We start from the raw sequence: 22,356 nt of genomic DNA on the forward strand, positions 1-22,356 counted from the left end.
GGAGGAGGAGACGCGGGGACGGCGCGGGGCCCGGATACTCACACCTCCAGGATGCGGTCCCCCTTGCGCACCCCGGCCCGGTCGGCCGCCCCCCCGGGCAGCACGGCGCTCACATGCTGCAGCGGCGCGTACAGCTCCCCGTTGATGCTCCGCAGCTGCCCGCCCTCGCTCACTTGGCCCCGCACGTTGAAGCCGTAGCCGGACTCGGACTTGACGATGCGCACGACCCGCGGGCCGCCGCCTCCCCCGCTGCCGTTCCCGGCGCAGTGGAGCCCGGACCCCCCTCCGCCGCCGCCGCCGCCGCCGTTCCTGTGAGGGGCTGAGGGGTGAATCCCTTCCCCGTCCTCGTCCGCCATCTTGCGAGCAATCGAGCCGTACCCCCGCCCCCCTACGCCTCCACTCCCTCCCAGCGCGCGCTCGCCCTCCTCAGCAGCCGCGCGACCCTCGGCGCGCGCGCCCGAACCACCGGCCGCGGGACCGAGACGGCCACGGAGCTGTCGGCGGGGTGAAGGGGAGCAGGGGGCGGGGGAAAGCGGAAGGTTGGGCACCGCGAGGCCTCACGGGAAATGTAGTTTCCGGCCGCGGGGGCGGGGCGAGGCTGGGCCCGGCCTGGGCGGAGCTCTAGGGCGCACGCTCGGGAGCAAGGCCTGCTGGGAGTTGTGGTTTCTCTCCTGGGGTCTGTGAGGAGATCCACGTGCTGCCTAAGTGAGCCTCCAGCCTAGCGCCGACCTGGCGAGGTTTTGGGCCGCTGGCTTAGGGCAAGGTTCGGTTTTTGTTTCGTCCTTTCATTTCATAGCCTCTAAAAACGTTAATTGGGCTAAGGTTGGAGCCCAGAGGAGAGAGGTGGAGTTTGTGCGTGGCCTGCACGAGGACTGGAGTGGATTCCCCAGCCCCGTGGGGGCGACGGGAGAAGGGACAAAAGGCAGAGAGAAAGAAAGAAACCCAACGGGGTTCGTCGTAGGTGATGTTTGTGATTCATCACGAACCTAACTTGCTTGGTAACTCGTGTTCGCTTTATTCCACGGCCCAGAACCACCTCGTGAGACAGCTGGATCTGAATTCGTTTCCCTGTTTCACTCCTGAGGAAACTGAAGCTCGGAGAGCCCGAGGAAACCGGATGTTGAGTAACCGGAAGCAAGGCCTCGCCGTGTTTGCACAACTGCCCTAACTGTGTAAGAGCTGCACCAACTAAACCAAAAGCGTGGAAGCAAACAGCTCTAACCGGGCGTTAGAGCGGCCCAGTAATGACTTCAACTGTGCCGTGGTTTTGAAGTTACCTTTATTTTAAATTCATGGTGTTTTCCCCAGCAGAACAATAGAATTCTTTACAAATGGTGGCAATTGGTGGCTTTGGCTGCCTACCAAAACACAAACTTACAGATGTTGTGCAAAGTGCCTGGTGAAGAGAAGTAAAAAGAGTGAGAGTGAAAAACGGTGAAAATAAGCTTATTTAAGCCATTATTACTCCAGTCTGACAATTGATTTCACCCTACTGATAAGGTAAATCTGTTTACTGTTTCATAGGTGTTGTGGAAGACACAAGATTTCTGGGTCAGAGACAAAAGACCGTCTATTACTCAAGACCCAAGAAGCAAGGAGCTTCAGCGTGTTTGTGTCAGTTCCTTTTGCCCTTCCCACATCCTGAGTAACACATGCTTGAAACAAAGGGCCCCAATGAATGCTGTGCCCTTAGTGGATTCACAACACAGCTAAGAAACACTGAACTTGAGGAAGCTGCCATTTTATAGGAAGCAGTAAGCAAACCTGTTCTTTGACCTAGAGGGAGATATTACTTTATCCCTCGTGGTTGCTCATACAAATACATCCCCGCAACCCTGAAATATAACCCCAGTGAAAAACAGTCAGGACCTTGCATTTTTGGCATACCTAGGAAGATGAAGCATGAAGATTACAGTACTGGGCTGGGGTTGTGGCTCAGTGGTAGAGCACTTGACACTAGAAATATTTTTTAAAAAATAGTAGCTTAGGGATGCAGAGATAAATAAGATGATATCTACAAACTCCATGAAGGGCACTAATACATGGTCAAACTAACAAAACACATATATCTTGATCTGGCAGTTCCACTTCCAGGAGTTCATGCTAGTATTACACTTTCACAGGTGTAAAATGACTGTGTGTGTGTGTGTGTGTGTGTGTGTGTGTGAAGGGAAGTTGTTGCAGTACTGTTAGTTTCCAATCGTTTGTGAATTCAATCTAACAGTTACTGGTTAAATGATACATCCACAATGGAAAACTGAATCATTGTAAATAACGAATAAGGAAACTGTTTATGCACTGCTGTGGAAAGGTCTCATGGAGACTGTGTATGGTTAAGTGAGAACAAGGTGCAGCTCAGACTCTAGCACATAATACCATCCTATATGAAAGGGGAAGCATGTATATATGTATATATTTAGAAATATCACAAGAAACTGATAACATTATGCTGCTGGGGAGGGAGACTAGACAGCTAGGGTGAAGTCAAAGGTAGAAAGGAGACTTTTTACTTTATTCCTGTTTTGGTTTGGATCTGGAATGTACCCCCAAAACTCATGTATTGAAGTCTTGATTCCACTGCATCAGTGTTCAGAGGTAGGGCTTTTAGGAAGTCACTGCCCACATCCTGTGCTGGTGATGAGATCAGGGTCACTCTGTGTGGTTTGGTCTGGCAATGAAAAGACCACACAAACACAGAAGTACCTTTTGCAGGGGTCAGGGATGGCTCTTCGACCTCAAGGGTCAAGCTCCCACACTGTACAGCACTGGAAAAGGTCACGAGGAGCAAGAGAGAACACACCAGAAACCCTCTATTTATTAGGAAAAAGACACTCCTTAGAATATTCCACTCAAATAAGGAAAGGGATACAATTACAGAAAATGGGGGTGGGGGAGATGCCCAAGCCCAAAGCTAAGGCACTTCCTTGCCCAACAAAGGTTAAGACCCACTTGCTTCTCACAGCGTGCAATGCTAGTTCAGTACCCCCATTACTCAAGATTGAGGGGGTGTGCCTAGCTCGTCTGCAGGGCAGCCCTGGCAGGAAGTGGTTGGATCATGAAAGCTTTAACCTAATCCATTGATGAATTCATAGCTGAATGGACTTTTGGATGATGGTGGAAGCTGTAGGAGGCGGGGCCTAGTTGAGGGGCATGGATCCCTGGAGTACTGTATCTTTTCTCCGACCCCTTCTCTTTCTCTCCTCTCTGCCTCCCTCTGCTTTATAGCTGCCATGAGGTTACCAGCTTTGCTCTGTCACTCCCTTCCACCACAATGCTCTGCCTCATCCCAGGCTCAGAAACAGTGGAGTCTGCTGACAGTGACCTGAAACTGTGGGCCAGAATAAATCTTTCCTCCTTTAAATTGTTTTTCTCAGGTATTTTGTCACAGCAATGAAAAGCTGATTAACACAATTCTTTTCTGTAACAGTTCTCTAACTTCTGCATTTTTAGTCATATGACTATGTTGCCCATCCAGAAAATAAGTAAAATATTAAGTAAGAATCAGATTGGCAGAAAGGGTGATCAGATCATCAAAAATAGAGAATAAGACACCATAATTATTTTTGAGAACTAACAATCTAGCAGGAGAAGCAGCAAAATATAAAATGATTACAATACAGAGGCATGCACAAGCTGCTAAAAGGGCACATAATCAGGGACTCTCAAGCATCCAGAGGTTGAGGAGTTAAGGAAGATGTTTCATAAAATGGGAGAGCTTAGCTGAGTGATTAGAGAGGAAAAGAGAGAGCAAGAGAGAAGAAGGGTGGTGGAAGGGCATTTTTGGAAAGGGGAACAGCATCTTTAAGAGATTTAAAAGAATAATAGTAAGGGATAGGAAAGGCAGCAGAATACAACAGACACTATTATGGCAGTATGTATAAATGTGGCTGTATAACCAATGTGATCCTGCAATCTGTACACGTGGTAAAAATAATAATTCATACCCCATTTGAATCAAATGTATGATATATGATATGTCAAGATCATTGTAATGTTTTAAGCAACCAATAAAAAAAAAAAGAATAATAGTGCAGTGTGAGAACATTCAGTCCAGTAGGATAGGAGCAGAGGCAACAGAGCAGGAAGTACGCTAGGGAGGTAGGCAAGAGTTAGATCTGAGAAGGCTTCAGACATTGAATTCCATGCCCAGGAGTTTGAATTTCATGCCTAAGAATTCAGGGCCTCTGAGCCAGGCACAGTGGCTCACGCCTATAATCCCAGCAGCTCGGGAGGCTGAGGCAGGAGGATCATGAGTTCAAACCAGCCTCAGCAATTTAGCGAGGCACTAACCAACTCAGTGAGACCTGTCTCTAAATAAAATACAAAAAAGGGCTGGGGGTGTGGCTCAGTGGTTGAGTTCAATCCCCTCAGAATGTTTTTTCAGCAAAGCAGAAGTATCATCAGATTTGTGCTTCAGAAAGTTCACTTCAGGATGTGAGGAGAATGAATTGAGATAGATCAGTTAAGAAGCAATTGCAAGGGCTGGGGATATAGCTCAGTGGTAGAGCACTTGCTTAGCATGTGCAGGGCTCTGGGTCCAATTCCCAAGGGTTACCAAAAAACAAAGAAGAAGAAGAAACAATTGCAAGCTAGGTGGATTATAAACCTGTAATCCCAATGGCTCAGGAGGCTGAGGCAGGAGGATCACAAGTTCAAAGCCAGCCTCAGCAACTTAGTGAGGCCCTAAAGCAACTCAATGAGACCCTGTCTCTTAAAAAAAAAAAAAAAAAAAAGGCTAGAGGATGTGGCTCAGTGGTTAAGCAACACTGGGTTTGATCCCCAGTACTGGGCGGGGGGACCTACAATTGTAGTGATTCAGGTGAAAATTAATAGGATTCCAATTAGGGCAGTGGAAATACAAGGAAGGAGACACCTGGGAGAGAAGGGACTTGGTGACTATTAGGATATCAGTTCTAAGTGTGGCAGGGAAGGAAGGGTGTATGATTGATTCCCCAAGACAATGTTTGAAAAAGAGGTTGAGTGGAAGAAGATAATGAGTTTAGTTTGGGGCCTGGTGGATTTGAAGGTTCTGTGGAGATCCAAGAGGAATCATCCAGTAACTGCGGATGCATGAGTCTGGAGCTAGGGAAAGGAGTATGGGTTAGCACAGATTTGGGAGTCTTTGAGTCTGGGTGGTGGCAGATGAGAGTGCCAAGGTAGGCATTGTAGTAAGATGAGAGGAGTGTCATGGCTGATTCCAGGGAATCTCCACCAACCTCCTCCCCCTAAGAGGAAGGAGATAGAGTGAAAGACTAAGAGAAGCCAGAGAGCTGGGGGACCCAGAGAGATGTCAACGAAGCTGACATCCAGGACCTGGACCATATGCAGAGCGAGCACTTTCCATGCAAGGGCTTGTTTCACCATGCATTAACAAACAGAAGTATTCACATGAAACTAGGCCCAGATAACCATCAGACCCAGTCACATTGCTAGTTAACAGGGTAACTGAACCTTGAACCCAGACGTTCTGACACCAAGGTCAGGGCACTCTTCACTATCTAGCTTCCTTTTGGTTAATTATGAAAAAGTTCCACCTGCCCTTTGTGACCTGCAGAATTAGCAGGTTTCTGTTACCTTTTTGTGGGAATTCTTAGGTGAGAATTCCACCTCTGAACTTTTGCTCACATGATCCTTGCATCCTAGATATGCTATCTTTTCTCTCTCTCTCTTCACTGGTGTGAATTTTACTCATTTTTCAAGCCCTACAGAAGTCCCTCCATTAAGCCTTCCACGAGGACTCCAGTTCACTCTGACATCTCTCTTCGAAATTCCTGAGGAAGATACACCTTCATGTGACCCCCTTTGAGCTCTTGTGTAATTCCCTCCCCTTGAGGGTAAATGGGACCTGTGACCTCTTCTAGGCAATAAAATATGGCAATGATTTAACATTCCTCCCTAGCAGGCTAAGTGAGGAGGTTCTCCCGCAGGCCTTGAGAAAGTAGCTGCCCTCCTGAGAAGTGCCTCTGGGGACACCACACTGTGGGGAACAGCAGAGACCTCCAGAAGCTGAGGGACAGCAAGAAAATCGGGCCTTCAGTCCTGTACTCTGAGGAAATTCTGCCAGCAACCACATGAACTTAGAATAGGATCTTGAGCTCCAAAAAGAAACAGCCCAGCCACCACTTTGATTGCAGTGTGACCTGAGCAGAGGATCCAACAAAGCCCAGTCCAGATTCCTGACACCGACTGAAACCACGAGACCAGGGATGCAGCTTGGTTTTGTTTGTTTGGAGTTTTTAAAATTTTATTCATTTTAGTTGTTGAAGGACCTTTATTAATTTATTTATATGTGGTGCTGAGAATCAAACCCAGTGCCTCACACATTCGAGGCAAGTGCTCTACCTCTGAGCCACAACCACAGCTCCTGCATCTTGTTTTGTGTTATTGAATAACAATTGTTGCAGGTTGTTACACAGCAATGGATAAATAACATACCTCCTATTGCATTTATGGTCAGCACTATTCAAGTTAGACCAGAATATAATGCCTAGTTTCGCTTCACCTTTCCAATCTGAACATAAGCTTCTTGAAAACAAGGAACTGGTTACATATGATTTGTCATACCCCCATAGTATATGAGAATGAGGGATGTTTATGGGATGTTAGTCCAGGAGCTGGTGCTGTGACACACACCTGTAATCCTAGCAGCTTGAGAAACTGAGGCAGGAGGATTGTGGGTTCAAAGCCAACCTCATCAACTTAGGCCCTAAGAAATTCAGTGAGACCGTGTCTCTAAAGAAAATATTTAAAAAGAGCTGGGAATGTGGTTCAGTGATTAAGTGTGCCTAGGTTCAATTGCTGATACCAAAAACAAACAATGTTAGTCCAGGAAAAGATTCAAAAGTGGCTGACCCCTGCTGCATAGGACCTTGGGGGGACTCACACGACTAACGTGGAGAACACAGAACAGCATGCTTAGGACATAAGTATCATTAACAACACTGTTAGTCAGGTATGTGGTACACCTGTAATCCCAGTGGCTCAGGAGGATGCGGCAAGAGGATCCCAAGTTTGAAGCCAGCCTCAGCAACTCAACGAGATCCTGTCTGTCTGTACTCCCAGCATCAATCCCAGCGACTCAGAGGCTGAAACTGGAGGATCGTGAGTTCAAAGCCAGCCTCAGCAACTGCGAGGCACTAAGCAACTCAGTGAGACCCTGTCTCTAAATAAAATACAAAAAATAGGGCTGGGGATGTGGCTCAGTGGTCAAGAGCCCCTGAATTAAATCCCCAGTACCAAGTAAGTAAATAAAATAAAAAGGGCTGAGGATGTACCTTAGTCACAGAGCACCCCTGGCACCCAACACTGAAAAATAATAATAACACTAATGTCACCTCTAACCTCATTCCCTTTTTTTTTTTTTCCCTAGTGAAGAAATAGCTTCCCGATCGACCAACCAAAAAAGACCCAGCAAAGCATAGCAGCTCGTCAAAGGTCACAGAGCAGAACAGTGGTCAGAATTCAGCCCTGAGAAGACAGATGACTTAAAAGAGGCAAGGAAGCATTCCATGACCTGTGGCATCACGGGCGAGGAGAACAAAGGACCCTGCCCTCATTCCCTCCTCTTTCTTCACTCCTTGTCTATACTTGCTCCATGAAGACCACATGAGAAATTATATTTTTGGTAAATGGAGTAACTGACTCTCACAGGAAAACCTAGAGACGAGAAGGTTTACTAGTCAAGAATAGATTAGTTGCAAGTGATTGAAATCAACTAAATCCTCAATTCAAACTAACTTAAGTGAAAAAGAGTATGTACATGTTCACAGAGCTAAGGAGGACACAGACCACCCCAAAACCTAACGGCAAAACCATCATTTTATGCTCACAGCCTCTGGGTCAGAAGTTCAGATAGGAGTCAGTGGGGATGGTTGTCTCTGCTCTGTGAGCCTCTCTGAAGAACTCAGAGCCTCAGGGTGACCTGGCGACTGGAGTCTGATTTCATTTGGAAACACATATGGTGGCTGAGGCTGGCTGCTGGCTGGAACCTCTTCTCGGCCTGTGGTCTGCCCCCAGCCATGGCTTCTCCACATGGCTACTCAGCTTCAGGCTCACGGTGAGGACCCAAGGAAGAAACCAGTAGTGCGTGTGGCATCTTTATAACTTGACCTCAGAAGTCATATAGCATATGGTTTTGGCCCAAGTGGTCACAGAACTTGGCCTAGGTGCCAGGGCAGAGGACTTAACACCATCCTGCAGTGGAAGGAGCATTACAGCATGTGAAATGAGATATGTCATGAGATGAGATGTATATTTTCCACTTTTGGAAAATAGAATCGTCCACACTGGGGTAATGCGCAGCAAGTGCTACAAGAACCAGCCTTGGAGTTGGACCCGGGGAGCTCAGGGAGACTTCTCTCTTTTCATCTGCCTCTCATTTTTACTCATCTCTGTTTCTCTTATAGGAAAAAGAGCCACACACACCCCTTATTTTTCTCAGCATATGTATAGTTTCCCAGAGAAGGGCTTTGAATGGCCTTACTTGAGTCATAAGGCCCACCACTTGGATCAGTTAACGGTACCTGAACAGCTCTGATTATCCACACCTGGATCACATGCTCAGGTCACATACCTATGAAGAAAGCTTACTGGGTAGACTGTAAAGAACAGCTAGTGCAATGAAGTGCACACCTGTAATCCCAGCAGCTCAGGAAGCTGAGGCAGGAGGATCACAAGTTCAAGACCAGTCGGGATATTTACTGAGGTCCTAAGCAACTTAGCAAAACCCTGACTCAAACTACAAAGGGCTGGGAATGTAACTCAGTGGTAAGCACCCCTGGGTTCAATCCAAGTTACAAAAGAAAAAAAGAATAGAATAGAAACGAGCTAGAAGAGTCTACCACAGGTTTAACTTCAGTAAGCCTCTCTGTCAGCTTGGGGTGCAACCATAATTAGGCTAGTTCTCTACCACCCTTCTGTTAGCTGTACTGTTTCCGAGTCTTTCACCTGATGATCATATCATGCACTATTTTCTACGTGGCCACACACCGTGACTCTGAGATTTTTGGATTTCCCTTCAGAGGGAAAAGTTCCTGGACCTGACAGCCACCCTGGCCTGCTTTTCTCCACCATTCCCTCTCGCCACACCTGACTACCATGTTTCCTAAGTAGTCACTTTTCACCATCCTTCTAGTGTCGACTCCCTCGGCATTGTCACTCCACTAGCTGTGTCCCAGGAACTCCCCATTTGCCCCCCTCACAGTCAAACTCAACTTTTCAAGGGTCCTTTATTCCCTGGAAATTACCTTCCAGAGCCAACAGTTGAGAAATAACGCAATACGTCAAGAGATCACATGACCAAAAAAAAAAAAAAACAACCAAAAAACAGGGTTTCTGAGTTGTTAGCATCATCCAATGGAAAAGGGTATGAAACTTGTGTCATCCACTTTGGCTCCTATCTAGCTTTAATCCTTAACATGTCATTAGGATGCTTTGGGCTGCAAATACAGAAAATTTAAAAATGGGTTTTTAAAAGATCTTATTTATTTATTTATCTATTTTTTTGGGGGGGGTGTTTTTTGTTTTTGTCTATTTCGGAACTGGGGGTAGAACCCAGGGCTTTGTGAATCAAGGCAGATGCTTTTGCCACTGAGCTACATAAAATGATTTTAAAAGGAAATGTATGGTCTCAAGTAAGTAGCAGGACTAAAGGTGGCAAATTCCAGATCAGTTAATTCAACAGTTCATCCATGTAAAGGATTCATTTCACCCATCTCCCATGTCTGCCACCTTCACTGTATCATCAGGACGGTTTCACTAACGCCTCTCATGGTGGCAAAATGGCTGCTGAGTTCCAGGCATCACCAACACACATGGCTACAATATCGAGAAGCAGGAAATAGGAAGTTTCTTATTGAAGCTTCTTTTTTTTAAGTTATTGATGGACCTTTATTTTATTTATTTTTATGTGGTGCTGAGGATACAACCCAGCGCTTCGCACATGCTAGGCAAGCTCTCTACCATTGTGCCACAACCCCAGCCCTCCTTTTTTTTTTTTTTTTTCTAGTCCTGGGGATTGAACCCAGAGACAATTTACCACTGAGCTACATCCTCAACCCTTTTTATTTTTATTTTTTTAATTTTGGGACAGGGTCTTACTAAATTGCTAAGCCTGTCCTTGAACTTGTGTTCCTCCCATCTCAACTTCCTGAGTCGGGATTATGGGCGTGTGCCACCGTGCCCAGTGTTCTTGTGTTTGTTTGTAAAAGCAAAGAAACTCCTCCATATCCTTGCATCAGCTTTCTTTCATGTCTCATGAGCAAAAGTGTATCACATGCTAATCCACTAACTCAGTCACTGGTAAAGGAGCCAAAATTACTGTGGCTGACTCAAACTAAGAAAGACTTACTCCTGGGGCTAAGAGTCGACACATCCCTGTGCGCCTCACTCGCCAGTGAATACCAGAACAATAATAAACTAGGGCTTTGCAAAACCAAAGGATGGGAGCTAGGAGGGAGAAGGCAGGATGCTTTTAGATAGGCAGCCAGTTGCATCTAGTGCCTTCCCCTTGGCTTCTCCAACCATGAACTAGAGATGATGGTACCTGCTTCATCAGTACATGGAGATATTTTTAAAAATGGGATTTTTCTGGACACTCATTAAAATAGTTTAGTTAAAATAGTTTAGTTAAAAAATAGTGAGAGAGTGCTGGGGATGTGGCACACGCCTGTAATCACAGGGGCTCAGGAGGCTGAGACAGGAGGATCACAAGCTCAAAGCCAGCCTCAGCAATTTAGCAAGACCCTAAGCAACTCAGTGAGACCCTGTCTCAAAATAAAAATTAAAAAAACACTGGGGATAGCTCAGAGATAAAGAACCTCTGGGCTCAATTCCCACTACCAGAAAAAGATGGGGGGCTGGGATTTGTAGCTCAGCGATAGAGTGCACTTGGGTTCAATCCCCAATACCAAAAAATAAATTAATTAATTAAATATGGGTCTGGGTCTGGGGCTCAGCAGTAGAGTGCTCACCTAGCACGTGTGAGGCCCTGGGTTCGATCCTCAGCACCAGATAAAAATAAATAAAAACAAAGGTATTTTTAAAAATTAAAATAAAAGGACTGAGGAAGTGCCTCAGTGGTTGAGCACCCCTGGGTTCAATACCTATATGAGAAAAAGTAAATGGTGACCATGGTAAATTTCAGGGCTGGGGTGGTGGCTCAGCGGTCCAGCGCTTGCCTAGCATGTGTGAGGCACTGGATTTGAATCCCAGCACCACATATAAATAAATAAAGGTCCATTAACAACTAAAGAAAATTTTTTTAAATGATAAATTTTATGTTATATATATATATATTTTACCACAATAAAAGAGTTTAAGTAAAACAGTGGGGCTCTTTAAGATATATGGCAGGGCTGGGGCTGGGGCTCAAGCAGTAGCACGCTCGCCTGGCATGCGTGCGGCCCGGGTTCGATCCTCAGCACCACATACCAACAAAGATGTTGTGTCCGCCGAGAACTAAAAAGTAAATATTAAAAAATTCTCTCTCTCTCTCTCTCTCTCTCTCTCTCTCTCTTTCCTTAAAAAAAAGATATATGGCAAAGAAATTATGCTAATCTTGAAAAAATGTGTAAATTCATGGTATTCTCTAATAACCACAATGTTGACCTTTTACCCCTCTTTATTTGTGAGTGATAACGGGCCTCATCTGTCACTTGTTTCCCAGTGAAGTACCATCCTTCCCTCCCATTTTCCCTCAGGTCCACAATTGTTTGTTGTTTTGTTTTTAGAGAGCCTCCCTATATTGTCCAGGCTGGCCTCTAACTCCTGGGCACAAGAGATGCTCCTGCCTCAGCTTCCCAAACACTGGTGGGTGCACCACTGCACACGCCGCATATCCATGGTGTTGATAGACCTTTATTTTATTTATTTATATACAGTGCTGAGAATCGAACCCAGGGCCTCACACGTGCCAGGCAAGTGCGCTACCACTGAGCCCCAGCCCCAGCCTCAATGGTTGTTTTGACTGAGAAATTCCACTCTCAGAAAAATGCCCTGCACAGAATGGAACTGACTGTGGCCCATGCTTACCTCTCCCCTCAAAGGCCACCTACACCTTTGCACCTTTGTCTTCTAGTCCTCTTCAACCCAGCTCTCCCCATGTCCATGCAAAGAGCCTTGGGGCGGGCGAGAAGACACAGAGGACCACCAGCACGAAGCAGTGGCAGGTGTTGGCAGCTGTGGACGACTGCATTTACTGACAACACATCTGGACTAATATTTACCACCCTTCAGATGTTTCAAGTGAGTCTAAGCTGTGAGGAGCCTGCACAGAGGCGCAGCATGATCTGACTCAACACCCATCCCCAGAGGGTCAGGACTCTCTGCCTGAAGCTGCCAGTGTCCCACCCCGTTTCCAATACCCAGGGCTGGGTGCAAGGCCCATCCAATTAAACTACCTAAACTGGGAGTCAGATGTCATCCATCCATTGAACCAGCTCTCTCTAGTTTTTCCCCAAATGTCATAGATGATAAAGACTTTCGACACAGCTCCCACCACCCGCTTCTATGCACACCCCAGCACTTCACCACATTGCCAGAAAGCTGCCCCTTACATGGAACCCTTCTGTAACTACAACAGGTTCCCAACAGCGGCCACCAAATTTTGAATGCTGCACGCCTTCCAGAGCACAAATGGTAACTGATAGCGTTAAATCCTCTGCATTTAGCCCCGATGCCAGGCAGGTGCCCCAGGGCTCCCTCCTGGGTGATTTCTTCAGTGACCTGGTTAGCCACCTGGCAGAACATCTTGCTGGTGATAGGAAAGAGGATCCACTAGTCTTGGTGGAGTCCACACAACCCTCCAGGCACTGGGCCAGGGCTGGACACATGGAGAGGATCCACCCTGCCCCTGCAGCAATTCTCAGATCTGGGTGAAGGGCCGGCATGGAAACAAACAAGTACCTGCAGGGTGTTGGGTTTTGCAACAGTCACTAGGGGAGCACAGATGAGGGTTGACTGACACTGTCTGGAGAGGGAGATGGGGGCAGGGAGAACAGGCTTCACAAAACAGTGTCATCTGCGTGGGGTTTTGAAGGATGACTAAAAGCTTCCCAAAAGGATAAGGCAGGGTCGCCTTCCATTTCCATGGAAGGCGACCCTGCCTTAGGAGGGGTAAGACAAGATAATATAAATGGAAGAAATAATTTACAGTAGAAGGGGTAGAGAGAGAAAAGGGGAGGGGAGGGGAGGGGAGGGGGGATAGTAGAGAATAGGACAGACAGCAGAATACATCAGACACTAGAAAGGCAATATGTCAATCAATGGAAGGGTAACTGATGTGATACAGCAATCTGTATACGGGGTAAAGTTGGGAGTTCATAACCCGCTTGAATCAAACTGTGAAATATGATGTATTAAGAACTATGTAATGTTTTGAACGACCAACAATAAAAAAAAAAAAGAAAAAAAAAAGGATAAGGCAGGGAAAAGAATCCAGGAGGAAGGACTCACATATGGAAAGGCAGAGAGGTAACAAAGGACTTGCTAGGTCTCAGAAACAACTGGCCAGATAGCAGAGGCCCAGAAATGAGGCGGGATGAGTAAGGCGGTGGGCAGCTTCCTTCCAAGCAGCACCGCTCCATGCTCTGACAGTGGGGCAACAGCAGATCGAAGCTCTTCTCTGTAGCTGCTAAGGAAACAGTAGAGCACACCGTAAGTCTGTTCTGTGGTGTGCAGCTCTTCTGCCAGCTCATAATCCACTAATGGGAATTGTCTTCTCAAGGAATCCAACTCTTCCCTACTTGAAAAGACCACTGGGCAGATCATCTGAACCTTTAGGCAACTGTGATAATGTGAAATGTGATTATTACTTGACTATGATTGTGAAGAACCTGACATTTCATCTCCGGGAGATGAAGGGACCACTCAGCCCTGTCATGGCAGGATAAGCGGCTGGCACTCAGCTCTCCTTACACCCACCCTGAGCTTCCTCCCTTTCTTTTTCCCCTTAAGATGCCCAGGCTGGTGCTCTTCCTTCAGTGGACACATGGGAATCCTGGTTATTTGATCCTTTCTAGAAGGAAAAATAGTGTCTGACTTGGTGGAGCTTTCTGAAAACGTGCAGAACCAATTCTTCTCTGAGTAAGGGCTTATTTAACATGTGAAATGAACTAAAATTTCTCAGGAGACTCTAGGAAAAGTTGGTCTAGCATACAAAGCCTTAGGCATTTTAAAAAGCATCTTTCAAGGGCCCAAATAGAAATGGGGGAAAAAACAGTGGAAAAGGTGAATTCTCTCCCTTCCTTATTGAGCTGAGACATTGATCTTCTCTTGCTGTCAGACATCAGAGCCCCTGGTATGTGGGCCTTTGGAGTCTGGACTTTCGCCATCAGTCCCCTGTTTCTTAGGCCTTTAATCTCAAAGTTGGAGTTACACTGTCAATGTCCCTAATTCTCAGGCTGTTAAACTTGGACAAAATTGAACCACTGGCTTTATTTTTCATCTTGAAGATAGCTTATCCAGACTGTATCCAAATCATATCCAAACCATAGCATCCTTTTGGTTCTGTTTTTCTAGAAAATTCTGACTAATGCAGAATTATTGTATATCTTGATTATTGTGGTAGCGACATAAATTTACATAATGTAGTAAAATTGCATAGAACTAAATACATATGCACACAGCATCCACAAAAGAGCATCCCTGGGGAAGCTGAAATAAGGTGTGTGGACTAATCAATGTCAGTTTCCTGGTTATGATATTATACTTTGGTTATGCACTAGATTACCATTGAAACTGAATGAAATGTGTATGGGCGTCTATTATTTTTCATAACTGCACGTGAATCTGTATTTACCATCAAATAAAAACAAACACCAAACAAAAACAAACAAACAAAAATCATCTTTCAGTCTACCAAAATTTTTACCAGTCTGGAAAATGCTCCTAGAACTCTGCCTCTGATGATGTGAGCTGCAGGCAGCCTAAACTAAGTACATTTTCTTTTTTTTTTTTTAATTTTTTTTTTAAAGAGAGAGTGAGAGAGGAGAGAGAGAGAGAGAATTTTTAATATTTATTTTTTAGTTCTCGGCGGACACAACATCTTTGTTGGTATGTGGTGCTGAGGATCGAACCCGGGTCGCATGCATGCCAGGCGAGCACACTACCGCTGAGCCACATCCCCAGCCCTAAACTAAGTACATTTTCAACTTTTCATAAAATACTTACTGTCTCAGAATCATTTTCTTTTTAAGACTGGTCTTTATCTTTCTAGTGCCAGACCTAATTTGCAGAACTACCCTCTCATCTCACCCTAACCTGACTGGCTGCTCTTTGCTTAAAAACTGAAATTGGTATTAACAACAAGAAAACTCTAATAAGAGACTCAACTAAGGTCTGAGACAGCTGCTGGGTGGTGGCCCCCAGAGTGGCCACCTGCTCAGGTGCTCTCGCACCTGCTGCCCTCTAGTGGTTGCAACCTGGGGATGCAGTAATACTTTCAATTGACAAAAGGGAAAAAAATGTGCTCCTCCCTCCTGCCAAACTTCCATGATTTTAGAGCTAAAAGAGATCTTAGTCCGGTCCAAGGATCAGGAAGATTATATCTTTCAGCTAAGGAAAAACCACAGTTAGAAAAGTTGCCTGGAATGGAACCCCTTATGGAAGACAGGGAAGAGAGAAGTGGTCATCACTTTTGTGTGTGTGTGCCGGGGATTGAACCCAGGGACACTTAACAACTGAGCCTCATCCCCAGCCACATTTATTTAGATGTGGGGGGACACAATATCTTTATTTTATTTTTATGTGGTGCTAGGGATGGAACCCAGTGCCTCACGCATGCTAGGCAAGTGCTCTAACTCTGAGCCACAACCCCAGCACCTCAGCCCTTTTTTTTAAAGAAAAAATATTTAATTTTTAGTTGTAGTTGGACACAATACCTTTATTTATTTTTATGTGGTGCTGAGGAATCAAACCCAGGGCTTCACATGTACTAGGAGCATGCTCTACTGCTGAACCACAACCGCAGCCCCCACCCCAGCCCTCCTTTATGTATGTGTGTGTGTGTGTAATATATATATATATATATATTTAAGAGACAATGTCTTACTGAATTAGTTAGAGTCTCACTAAGTTGCTGTTCAAAGACAAGGCTGTCTTTGAACTCGTAATCCTCCTGCCTCAGCCTCCTGCTCCACTGGGATTTCAGGCGTGCTGCCACCATGTCCAGCATCACTTGAAATTTAGAAAAACACAATTATGATTAAGAGTGTGGACTCAGGGGAGGCAGATGAGCCGAGAGGTTCCTGGATCTGTCCATCAGTCACTCTCTGCCTACCCCCACCCCCAATCTTCTGTTTCCCAAGGAAAGCCCTCTGAAAGTGATGCCAGCTGGGATAGGGACAATCTTGGGACTGACTTTTTTGAACCCTTTCCTTAGGCCAAGGACATGGCATTTCAGTTAGATCGAGATTCTTGTCCAAACTTCAACCTAAAGTAACTCATCCCACCTCCACCTTGGAGCCTCGATTGGATTAGATGCTTTCTAAAATTTCTTTTAGCAGTAATGGTACATGACTGATTGTTTGCCTCTTGGCATAGAGATATCTGGTGGCACTACTAGATTAGTAGCAATTTGAGGACAGTTTCTTTCTTATTTATTTATCCTTCAATACTAGGGATTGAACCCAGGGGGCTCTACCACTGAGCTATACCCCCAGCCCTTCTAATTTTTTTTTATTTTGAGACAAGGTCTTACTAAATTGCTGAGGCTGGCCTCAAACTTTCAATCTTGCTGCCTCGGCCTCCCAAGTAGCTGGGATTGCAGGCATGTGCCACCACACCGGCTTTTTTCCTCTTTATTCCTCAAAGCCTAACCCTACATGTTTGACATACTAAATGCTCTAAAATACTCACGGGATAATGACATATTCGTTGTACACTGTGTGCCAGACATGTGTCTTATGATCCTTGCATATGGCTTTGTGTGGACCACTGTTGCAGTTGTGAGTGTGTAAAGCACAGAATTACCCACAAGGTTCTAGGACCTGATTATTGCTTGTGATCTGTGCATCCTTAGATGAAGAACTTACTGTCTCAGTTTCCTCATCTGTAAAATGGGAAATACATGACAGCACCTGGCACACTGTAAGCACTCACTGAATGTCTTATTAAGTAGACATTATTATCTTGGCTTTACAGATGCGGAATTAAAGCATGCACAGTATAGATCTAACATTATAAGCAAGATCCCAAACCCATGCTAACTTTTTTATTTTTTTGCAACAGTAGGGATTGAACCCAGGGGTGCTCTACCACTCTATCTCCTAACTAACTACATGCCCAGCAATTTTAACTTTTATTTTGAGACTGGGTCTCACTAAGCTGCCCAGACTGGCCACAAACTTGCAATTCTCCTGCTTCAGCCTCCCAAGTCACTGGGATTACTGGTTTGCACTACCACACCCAGTCTATGCTAACTCTTTAAACTCTATGCTACTCTGTTCCCCCATTATTGAATGACTGAATGAAAAAATGAGGGAATAAATGAGATTCTCTATTGCTGATGGCAGTGGTAATAGTTGGTATTTGACTTTTCCAGGAGGAAGATATTGGTACTTAGGATCCATGTCCTGGGACCAACTAAGAGAGTTGAAAACAATTCTAAATAAATAAATAAATAGAACGAAGTGCTATCTTTAGCACAAAGGAGAATCCGGGTTTCTTTTAAGTCAATGAACACTTATTATGTGGCATCTTCTAGGACTGAGCACTGTAAGGATTAGTGATTGCCTTGATTTTTTTTTTTAGAGAGAATTTTAATATCTATTTTTTAGTTTTTGGCCGACACAACATCTTTGTTTATATGTGGTGCTGAGCCACATCCCCAGCCCCAATAGCCTTGATTTTTATTTTTATTTTTTTTTATTTTTTAATTTTTATTTTTTTTAAAGAGAGAGTGAGAGAGGGGGACAGAGAGAGAGAGAATTTTAACATTTATTTATTTTTTCTTAGTTCTCGGCGGACACAACATCTTTGTTGGTATGTGGTGCTGCTGAGGATCGAACCCGGGCCGCACGCATGCTAGGCGAGCGCGCTACCGCTTGAGCCACATCCCCAGCCCCATAGCCTTGATTTTTAAAAGCTTGCAATTTAGATCCTTTTTGGTTCAGTGTGTGTTCACATTGTTGTGTGAGATGTGCCTCCCTCTCAACCTTGTTATGATGTCAACACATTAACCATCTTATATGGGGGGGGGGAAGCTTGCAATCTAGTTGAGGAAACAAATGCAATGCAAAGTCTGAATTATAATCATGAAAATACGTTATTGTCTCCTTCAACAGAGTGGTACGGATCGTTTATGTCAACTGAGTTCAGAAAGGGAACACAGCACAGGCTTGGGGATTCTGGAAAAGGCTTCGAGAAAGAGAACTCAGGCAAAGTCTTGAAGAATGAGTCATTTCCTTTCATGTCATCTTTTATTCTTTTCTCTCCTTCATCTCCTGAACCCGGTTGGTTAGTCACCAATGTGCATCAGCTATTTCCAGGTGAGCTGTGTACCAGTTCCTTACCTTCAAGGTCAGAGCTGTATTACTAGCTTCTTGTTGCTGAGACCAAAACACCCGACAAGAACAACCTAGAGGAGGAAGCGTTCATCGGGGCTCACAGTTTCAGTTCACTGCTCTGGGCCCGACGTTAGGTGGGAAGACGATCCCTTCCAGGACACTCCCAGTGCCCCGTCTTCTCCAGCCGTGCTCCACCCATCTACAGTCACTCCTGGTTAGTTCATTAAAGCGAAGACGGACTGACGAGGTTTGAGCTCTTACAATCCCACCATTTCACCTCTGGATATTCCTGCATTGGCCCAGGAGCTCTGGGGGGACACCTCGTATCCAAACCGTAACAGCAGCCGCGGTCCCAGTTCAGCCTTCTTATTACTTCAGGTTTGGAGGTGCTCTGACCTCTGTGACTTGTCTCCTTGCCACCAGCCTGCACCTTTTCAACTCCTTCTAATCACCTCTTTGGGATCAGCCTTATTTATCACGTCACTGTGCGATTCATTCATTCCACTTTCCCTTTAACTGATATTTTTTGAGTGTCTACCTTGTGCCGGAAACTACTCTAGAAGATACACCAGAGATTCAGTGCTGAGCAAGATAGGCCGGAAAGATTCCTGGCTCCCTAGGATTCGGATGCTAATGGAACCCTGAAACCAGACGTTCCCCAGCGGAGACGCTCCATCTCTCTCCCCCACTTCCCCTCCCACCGTTTCCCACAGAACACCTCCGCTCACCGTGCCCCACACATGCCGAGCTCTCTCCCTGCCGTTTCTCTGGGATCTACCTGCTTCGATCCTCCAGGCTTAGTCCTAATCTCTTGTATTACAATTTCTTACAAACACAACCTTATCTAAAATGCTACAGTTACAAAACTCAAAACAAATTTTATAGTACCAACTGTACAATGAGGGAAAAAAAGCAATCTACAGGTTGCCAAGGTATCCTGCAAGACCACCACCACCACCGGCAGTCAGAACGGGGGCTCTGTAATGTTTGCAGAGCTGGCGCTCAACTTGCTCACCAATTTGAGAGAGTAAGGGATATATGGGGCAGCGGGGTGTGGAGAGGAGATGGAAAGACAGAACCATTTACAGCAATTAACAGGTGAGGGGAAGAGAATTAAAGTGTGGGTGGGGGAGGCCAGGCCTAACAGGAACGGCAGCTTGGTCCCCTGCAGACATAGCACAGCCTCAGCCAGGGCACAACCAGGTTTGCCAGACTCGCTCAGGTCATCTGTGAGAAAGCTGGGCCACACTGCCACCTGGAAACTTGCCGGTCCCTGCCGGCGCTGCCACTGAACAGACCTAGGAGCAGGAATGGGTGAGCTCTCTAGCCAGAAAATTGGAGGCCCCTCAGTGGGCCCAGCCCTGAGCCATGAGCACCTCCGCAGCCAGAACCTGCCTGCAGAGGAAAGGCCTCAGCTGCTGCCTCCGAAGCCTGCCGAGGGAGGGGTCCTTCCTGCTGACCCTCCTTCAGCTAGAAAAGTGACCCACTGAGCTGGGGGAACAAGGTACAGATGAGCTTCGGAGGAGTTTGAACTGGAGCCGCTTCTGTGGGGAGCAGGACCGCCCACGCATGGGGGACCTGCGTCTTGGGGAGCGTGACCTCCTCCTCTTCCGTGGGGGTGACCTGCGCCACATGGGAGGTGGCGGCAGCATTCTCCTGGGAGGGCTGAATCGCCTGGGGGGTGGCCTAGGCCAGGGGGCCAGCACAGCAGTAGCAGCGATCTCCTGGCCATCAACTTGTCTTCCATCCACGCGCTTCAGCGCCTTCTCACTTCATCTAGACTCTCCAACTCCAGCTGTGCACAGCCTCTGGATGGATGAGGATGCATCCTGCCCACAGGCGTGCCAGTCATTTTAGTTTTTCCATAGGTAGAAAGCATCTCTGTGATGTGATCCTTGGTCACATTCCTGGTGAGCCTTCCAATATGCACTTTGGTAAGTTTAGGGGAAGGGCTCCGCCTTTTCCTTCCCTTTCCTTCTCTTTAGGTGGCGTGGATTTGGAGCCGGAGCGCGGCCTTTTGTCACCGAGAAGGGCTGGGAGATGGGGGAACCGCTGGAGCTGCAGCTGCAGGAGGTCCTGGAGCTTCTGAGATGCAGAGGAAGAGCTGGAGCCACTGCCTGAGCCTGTGCTGGTCCTGGATCCTGAGCTGGAGGTGGAACTGGACCGAGACCGAGTCCTATCCCTGCCCGGTCCTTCGCCTTGGTGGTCCTACTCCTTGGTGGTCCCTTTGCTTTAGAGCCACCCTTGGCTTCTCATCAGAGCGGTCCTTGCGTTTGGTAGGAGAAGGAGCCCTAGTGCTGGACTTTGAACTCTCACTTCTAACTCGAGTCTGAGAAGCCAGCCCTAATCGATTGCCATTTACGCCAAAGAGCAGCGTCTTCCCAGCCGCCACCTCCTTCTGCTCCCCTCAGCCTTCCGTCGCTGTTGACTGTTTAGGGGTTCGCGCCCTGTGCAGCTGATGATATCGTAAGCTCCTTGAGGGTCCCAGCCCTGTTCCGACTGTCCATCCTGACCTCCCCAACAGCACAGGACTCCATACTATGCAAATAGTGTGTTCTTTCCCTCCATTTTTTCCCTCCTACAATACAACACACACCTGTAAAGCACTTGACAAAGTATTTCCATAAATACATTTTCTTCCCAAAGCTACATGATATCCTTGTGTCAATTATCAATAAATATTTAACGGGTTCAAAAGGGGAAGGCATACACCAGCAAGAGGACAAAGACCGGGTCACTCAGCACGTGCAGGAGGCAGTGAGAACACAGCCCGCTGGAGAGAGGATGGCAAAACCTAGAAAATCTGGAAAGTGAAAACTCAAGATAACAGACAAAACCTACCTCACTACTGTGGTTAGCGTTTAGGTGAATTTATTTCTAGACTTTTTAGAAATTTTTTTTTTTTTCCTTTGGCAGAGCTGTAATCAGTCTCCATAAAATTCTGTGGCCTACTTTTTTCACTTAGCATTCTGAGCACTGTTCCCTGGTGCGACAGTCTTCATAGCAGCCATTTGTAGTGAATGCATAATACCCAGAGAGGCTGCGTCCTCACTTACTTACCCATTTCTCCGGCATCAGACGCAGCGTCTTTTCCCATAACGCTGTAATGAGCACTGCAACAACTTGTTGCATAAGAAGTGGAAAGAAACTGGGTCTTGGGGAGACCCCAGCGGCTGACGTCTCTGAACCTTTCCATTCCGTGAGCCAGGAACACTATGCCCTATTGCTTAAGCCCACGGGAGTTACATTTTCTCTGACTTGCCGTCATGTCACCCACCTAACGCAAGATCTCCAAGGGCAGCACTGTTTGTCCTGCTCACCGCTGTGGTCCCACTTGAATCCTCAGTCAAGGCACGGTGGCCTGCACAAAGTGTAGGAACTAAATAAATATGCAGAAATAAAATAATAGGACCTCTCTTTTGAACTATCCCTTCTTGACCATTGTTTGAGGGGGATCTTGGTATTTCTATCAATCTGCTTGAGCTTCTCCATAAAAATGTTGCCTCTTCATCCCAATTGCCACCAGTAATTCCTCATGTTTTGGGCCTTCTTTAGCTATTTGTTTGTTTTGTAGGACTGGGGACTAAACCTAGGGACACGCACTCTACAACTTAGCTACATTCTCAGCCCTTCTTGTTTTACTTTGAGTCAGGGTCTCACCAAGTTGCCTAGGCTGGCCTTGGATTTGTGATCCTCCTATCTCAGCCTCCCAAGTTGCTAGGATTTCAGGGGTGTGCCACTGTGCCCCCCTTTTAGTTTTTTAATTAAGAAAGTTGACATTTTGGGTTGGGGATATAGCTCAGTTGGTAGAGTTCTTGTTTTGCATGCACAAGGCTCCAGGTTCAATCCTCAG

The 22,356-nt window shown here is 46.2% G+C and overlaps 1 protein-coding gene, 1 long non-coding RNA gene and 2 pseudogenes across 4 annotated transcripts in view; 2 read left to right on the forward strand and 2 right to left on the reverse strand.

Annotated features, from left to right (window-relative positions):
* Positions 1-540, reverse strand: part of Snx27 (sorting nexin 27) — a 77,855-nt gene extending 77,315 nt beyond the window's left edge. For 2 of the 3 annotated variants that reach the window (XM_005331223.5, XM_005331224.5), the window contains exon 1: positions 43-540. In XM_005331223.5, the coding sequence (XP_005331280.1) occupies positions 43-356 (314 nt within the window). In that variant the 5' untranslated portion in view covers positions 357-540. The remainder of the gene's footprint in view (positions 1-42) is intronic. The other variant, XM_078027562.1, reaches the window with a different exon arrangement.
* On the forward strand, positions 188-1,464 carry LOC120890560 (uncharacterized). The gene is made up of 2 exons (XR_005734838.2): positions 188-326; positions 1,031-1,464. It is a non-coding gene; the product is annotated as an uncharacterized LOC120890560 (long non-coding RNA).
* A 1,333-nt stretch (positions 1,465-2,797) lies between these two features.
* Positions 2,798-21,578, reverse strand: LOC144368771 (uncharacterized; annotated as a pseudogene).
* LOC120891103 (small nucleolar RNA U13) lies at positions 18,095-18,186 on the forward strand (annotated as a pseudogene).
* Positions 21,579-22,356: the final 778 nt, after the last annotated feature.

Source organism: Ictidomys tridecemlineatus, chromosome 11, assembly GCF_052094955.1.
Source record: "Ictidomys tridecemlineatus isolate mIctTri1 chromosome 11, mIctTri1.hap1, whole genome shotgun sequence".
Lineage (NCBI taxonomy): Eukaryota > Metazoa > Chordata > Mammalia > Rodentia > Sciuridae > Ictidomys > Ictidomys tridecemlineatus.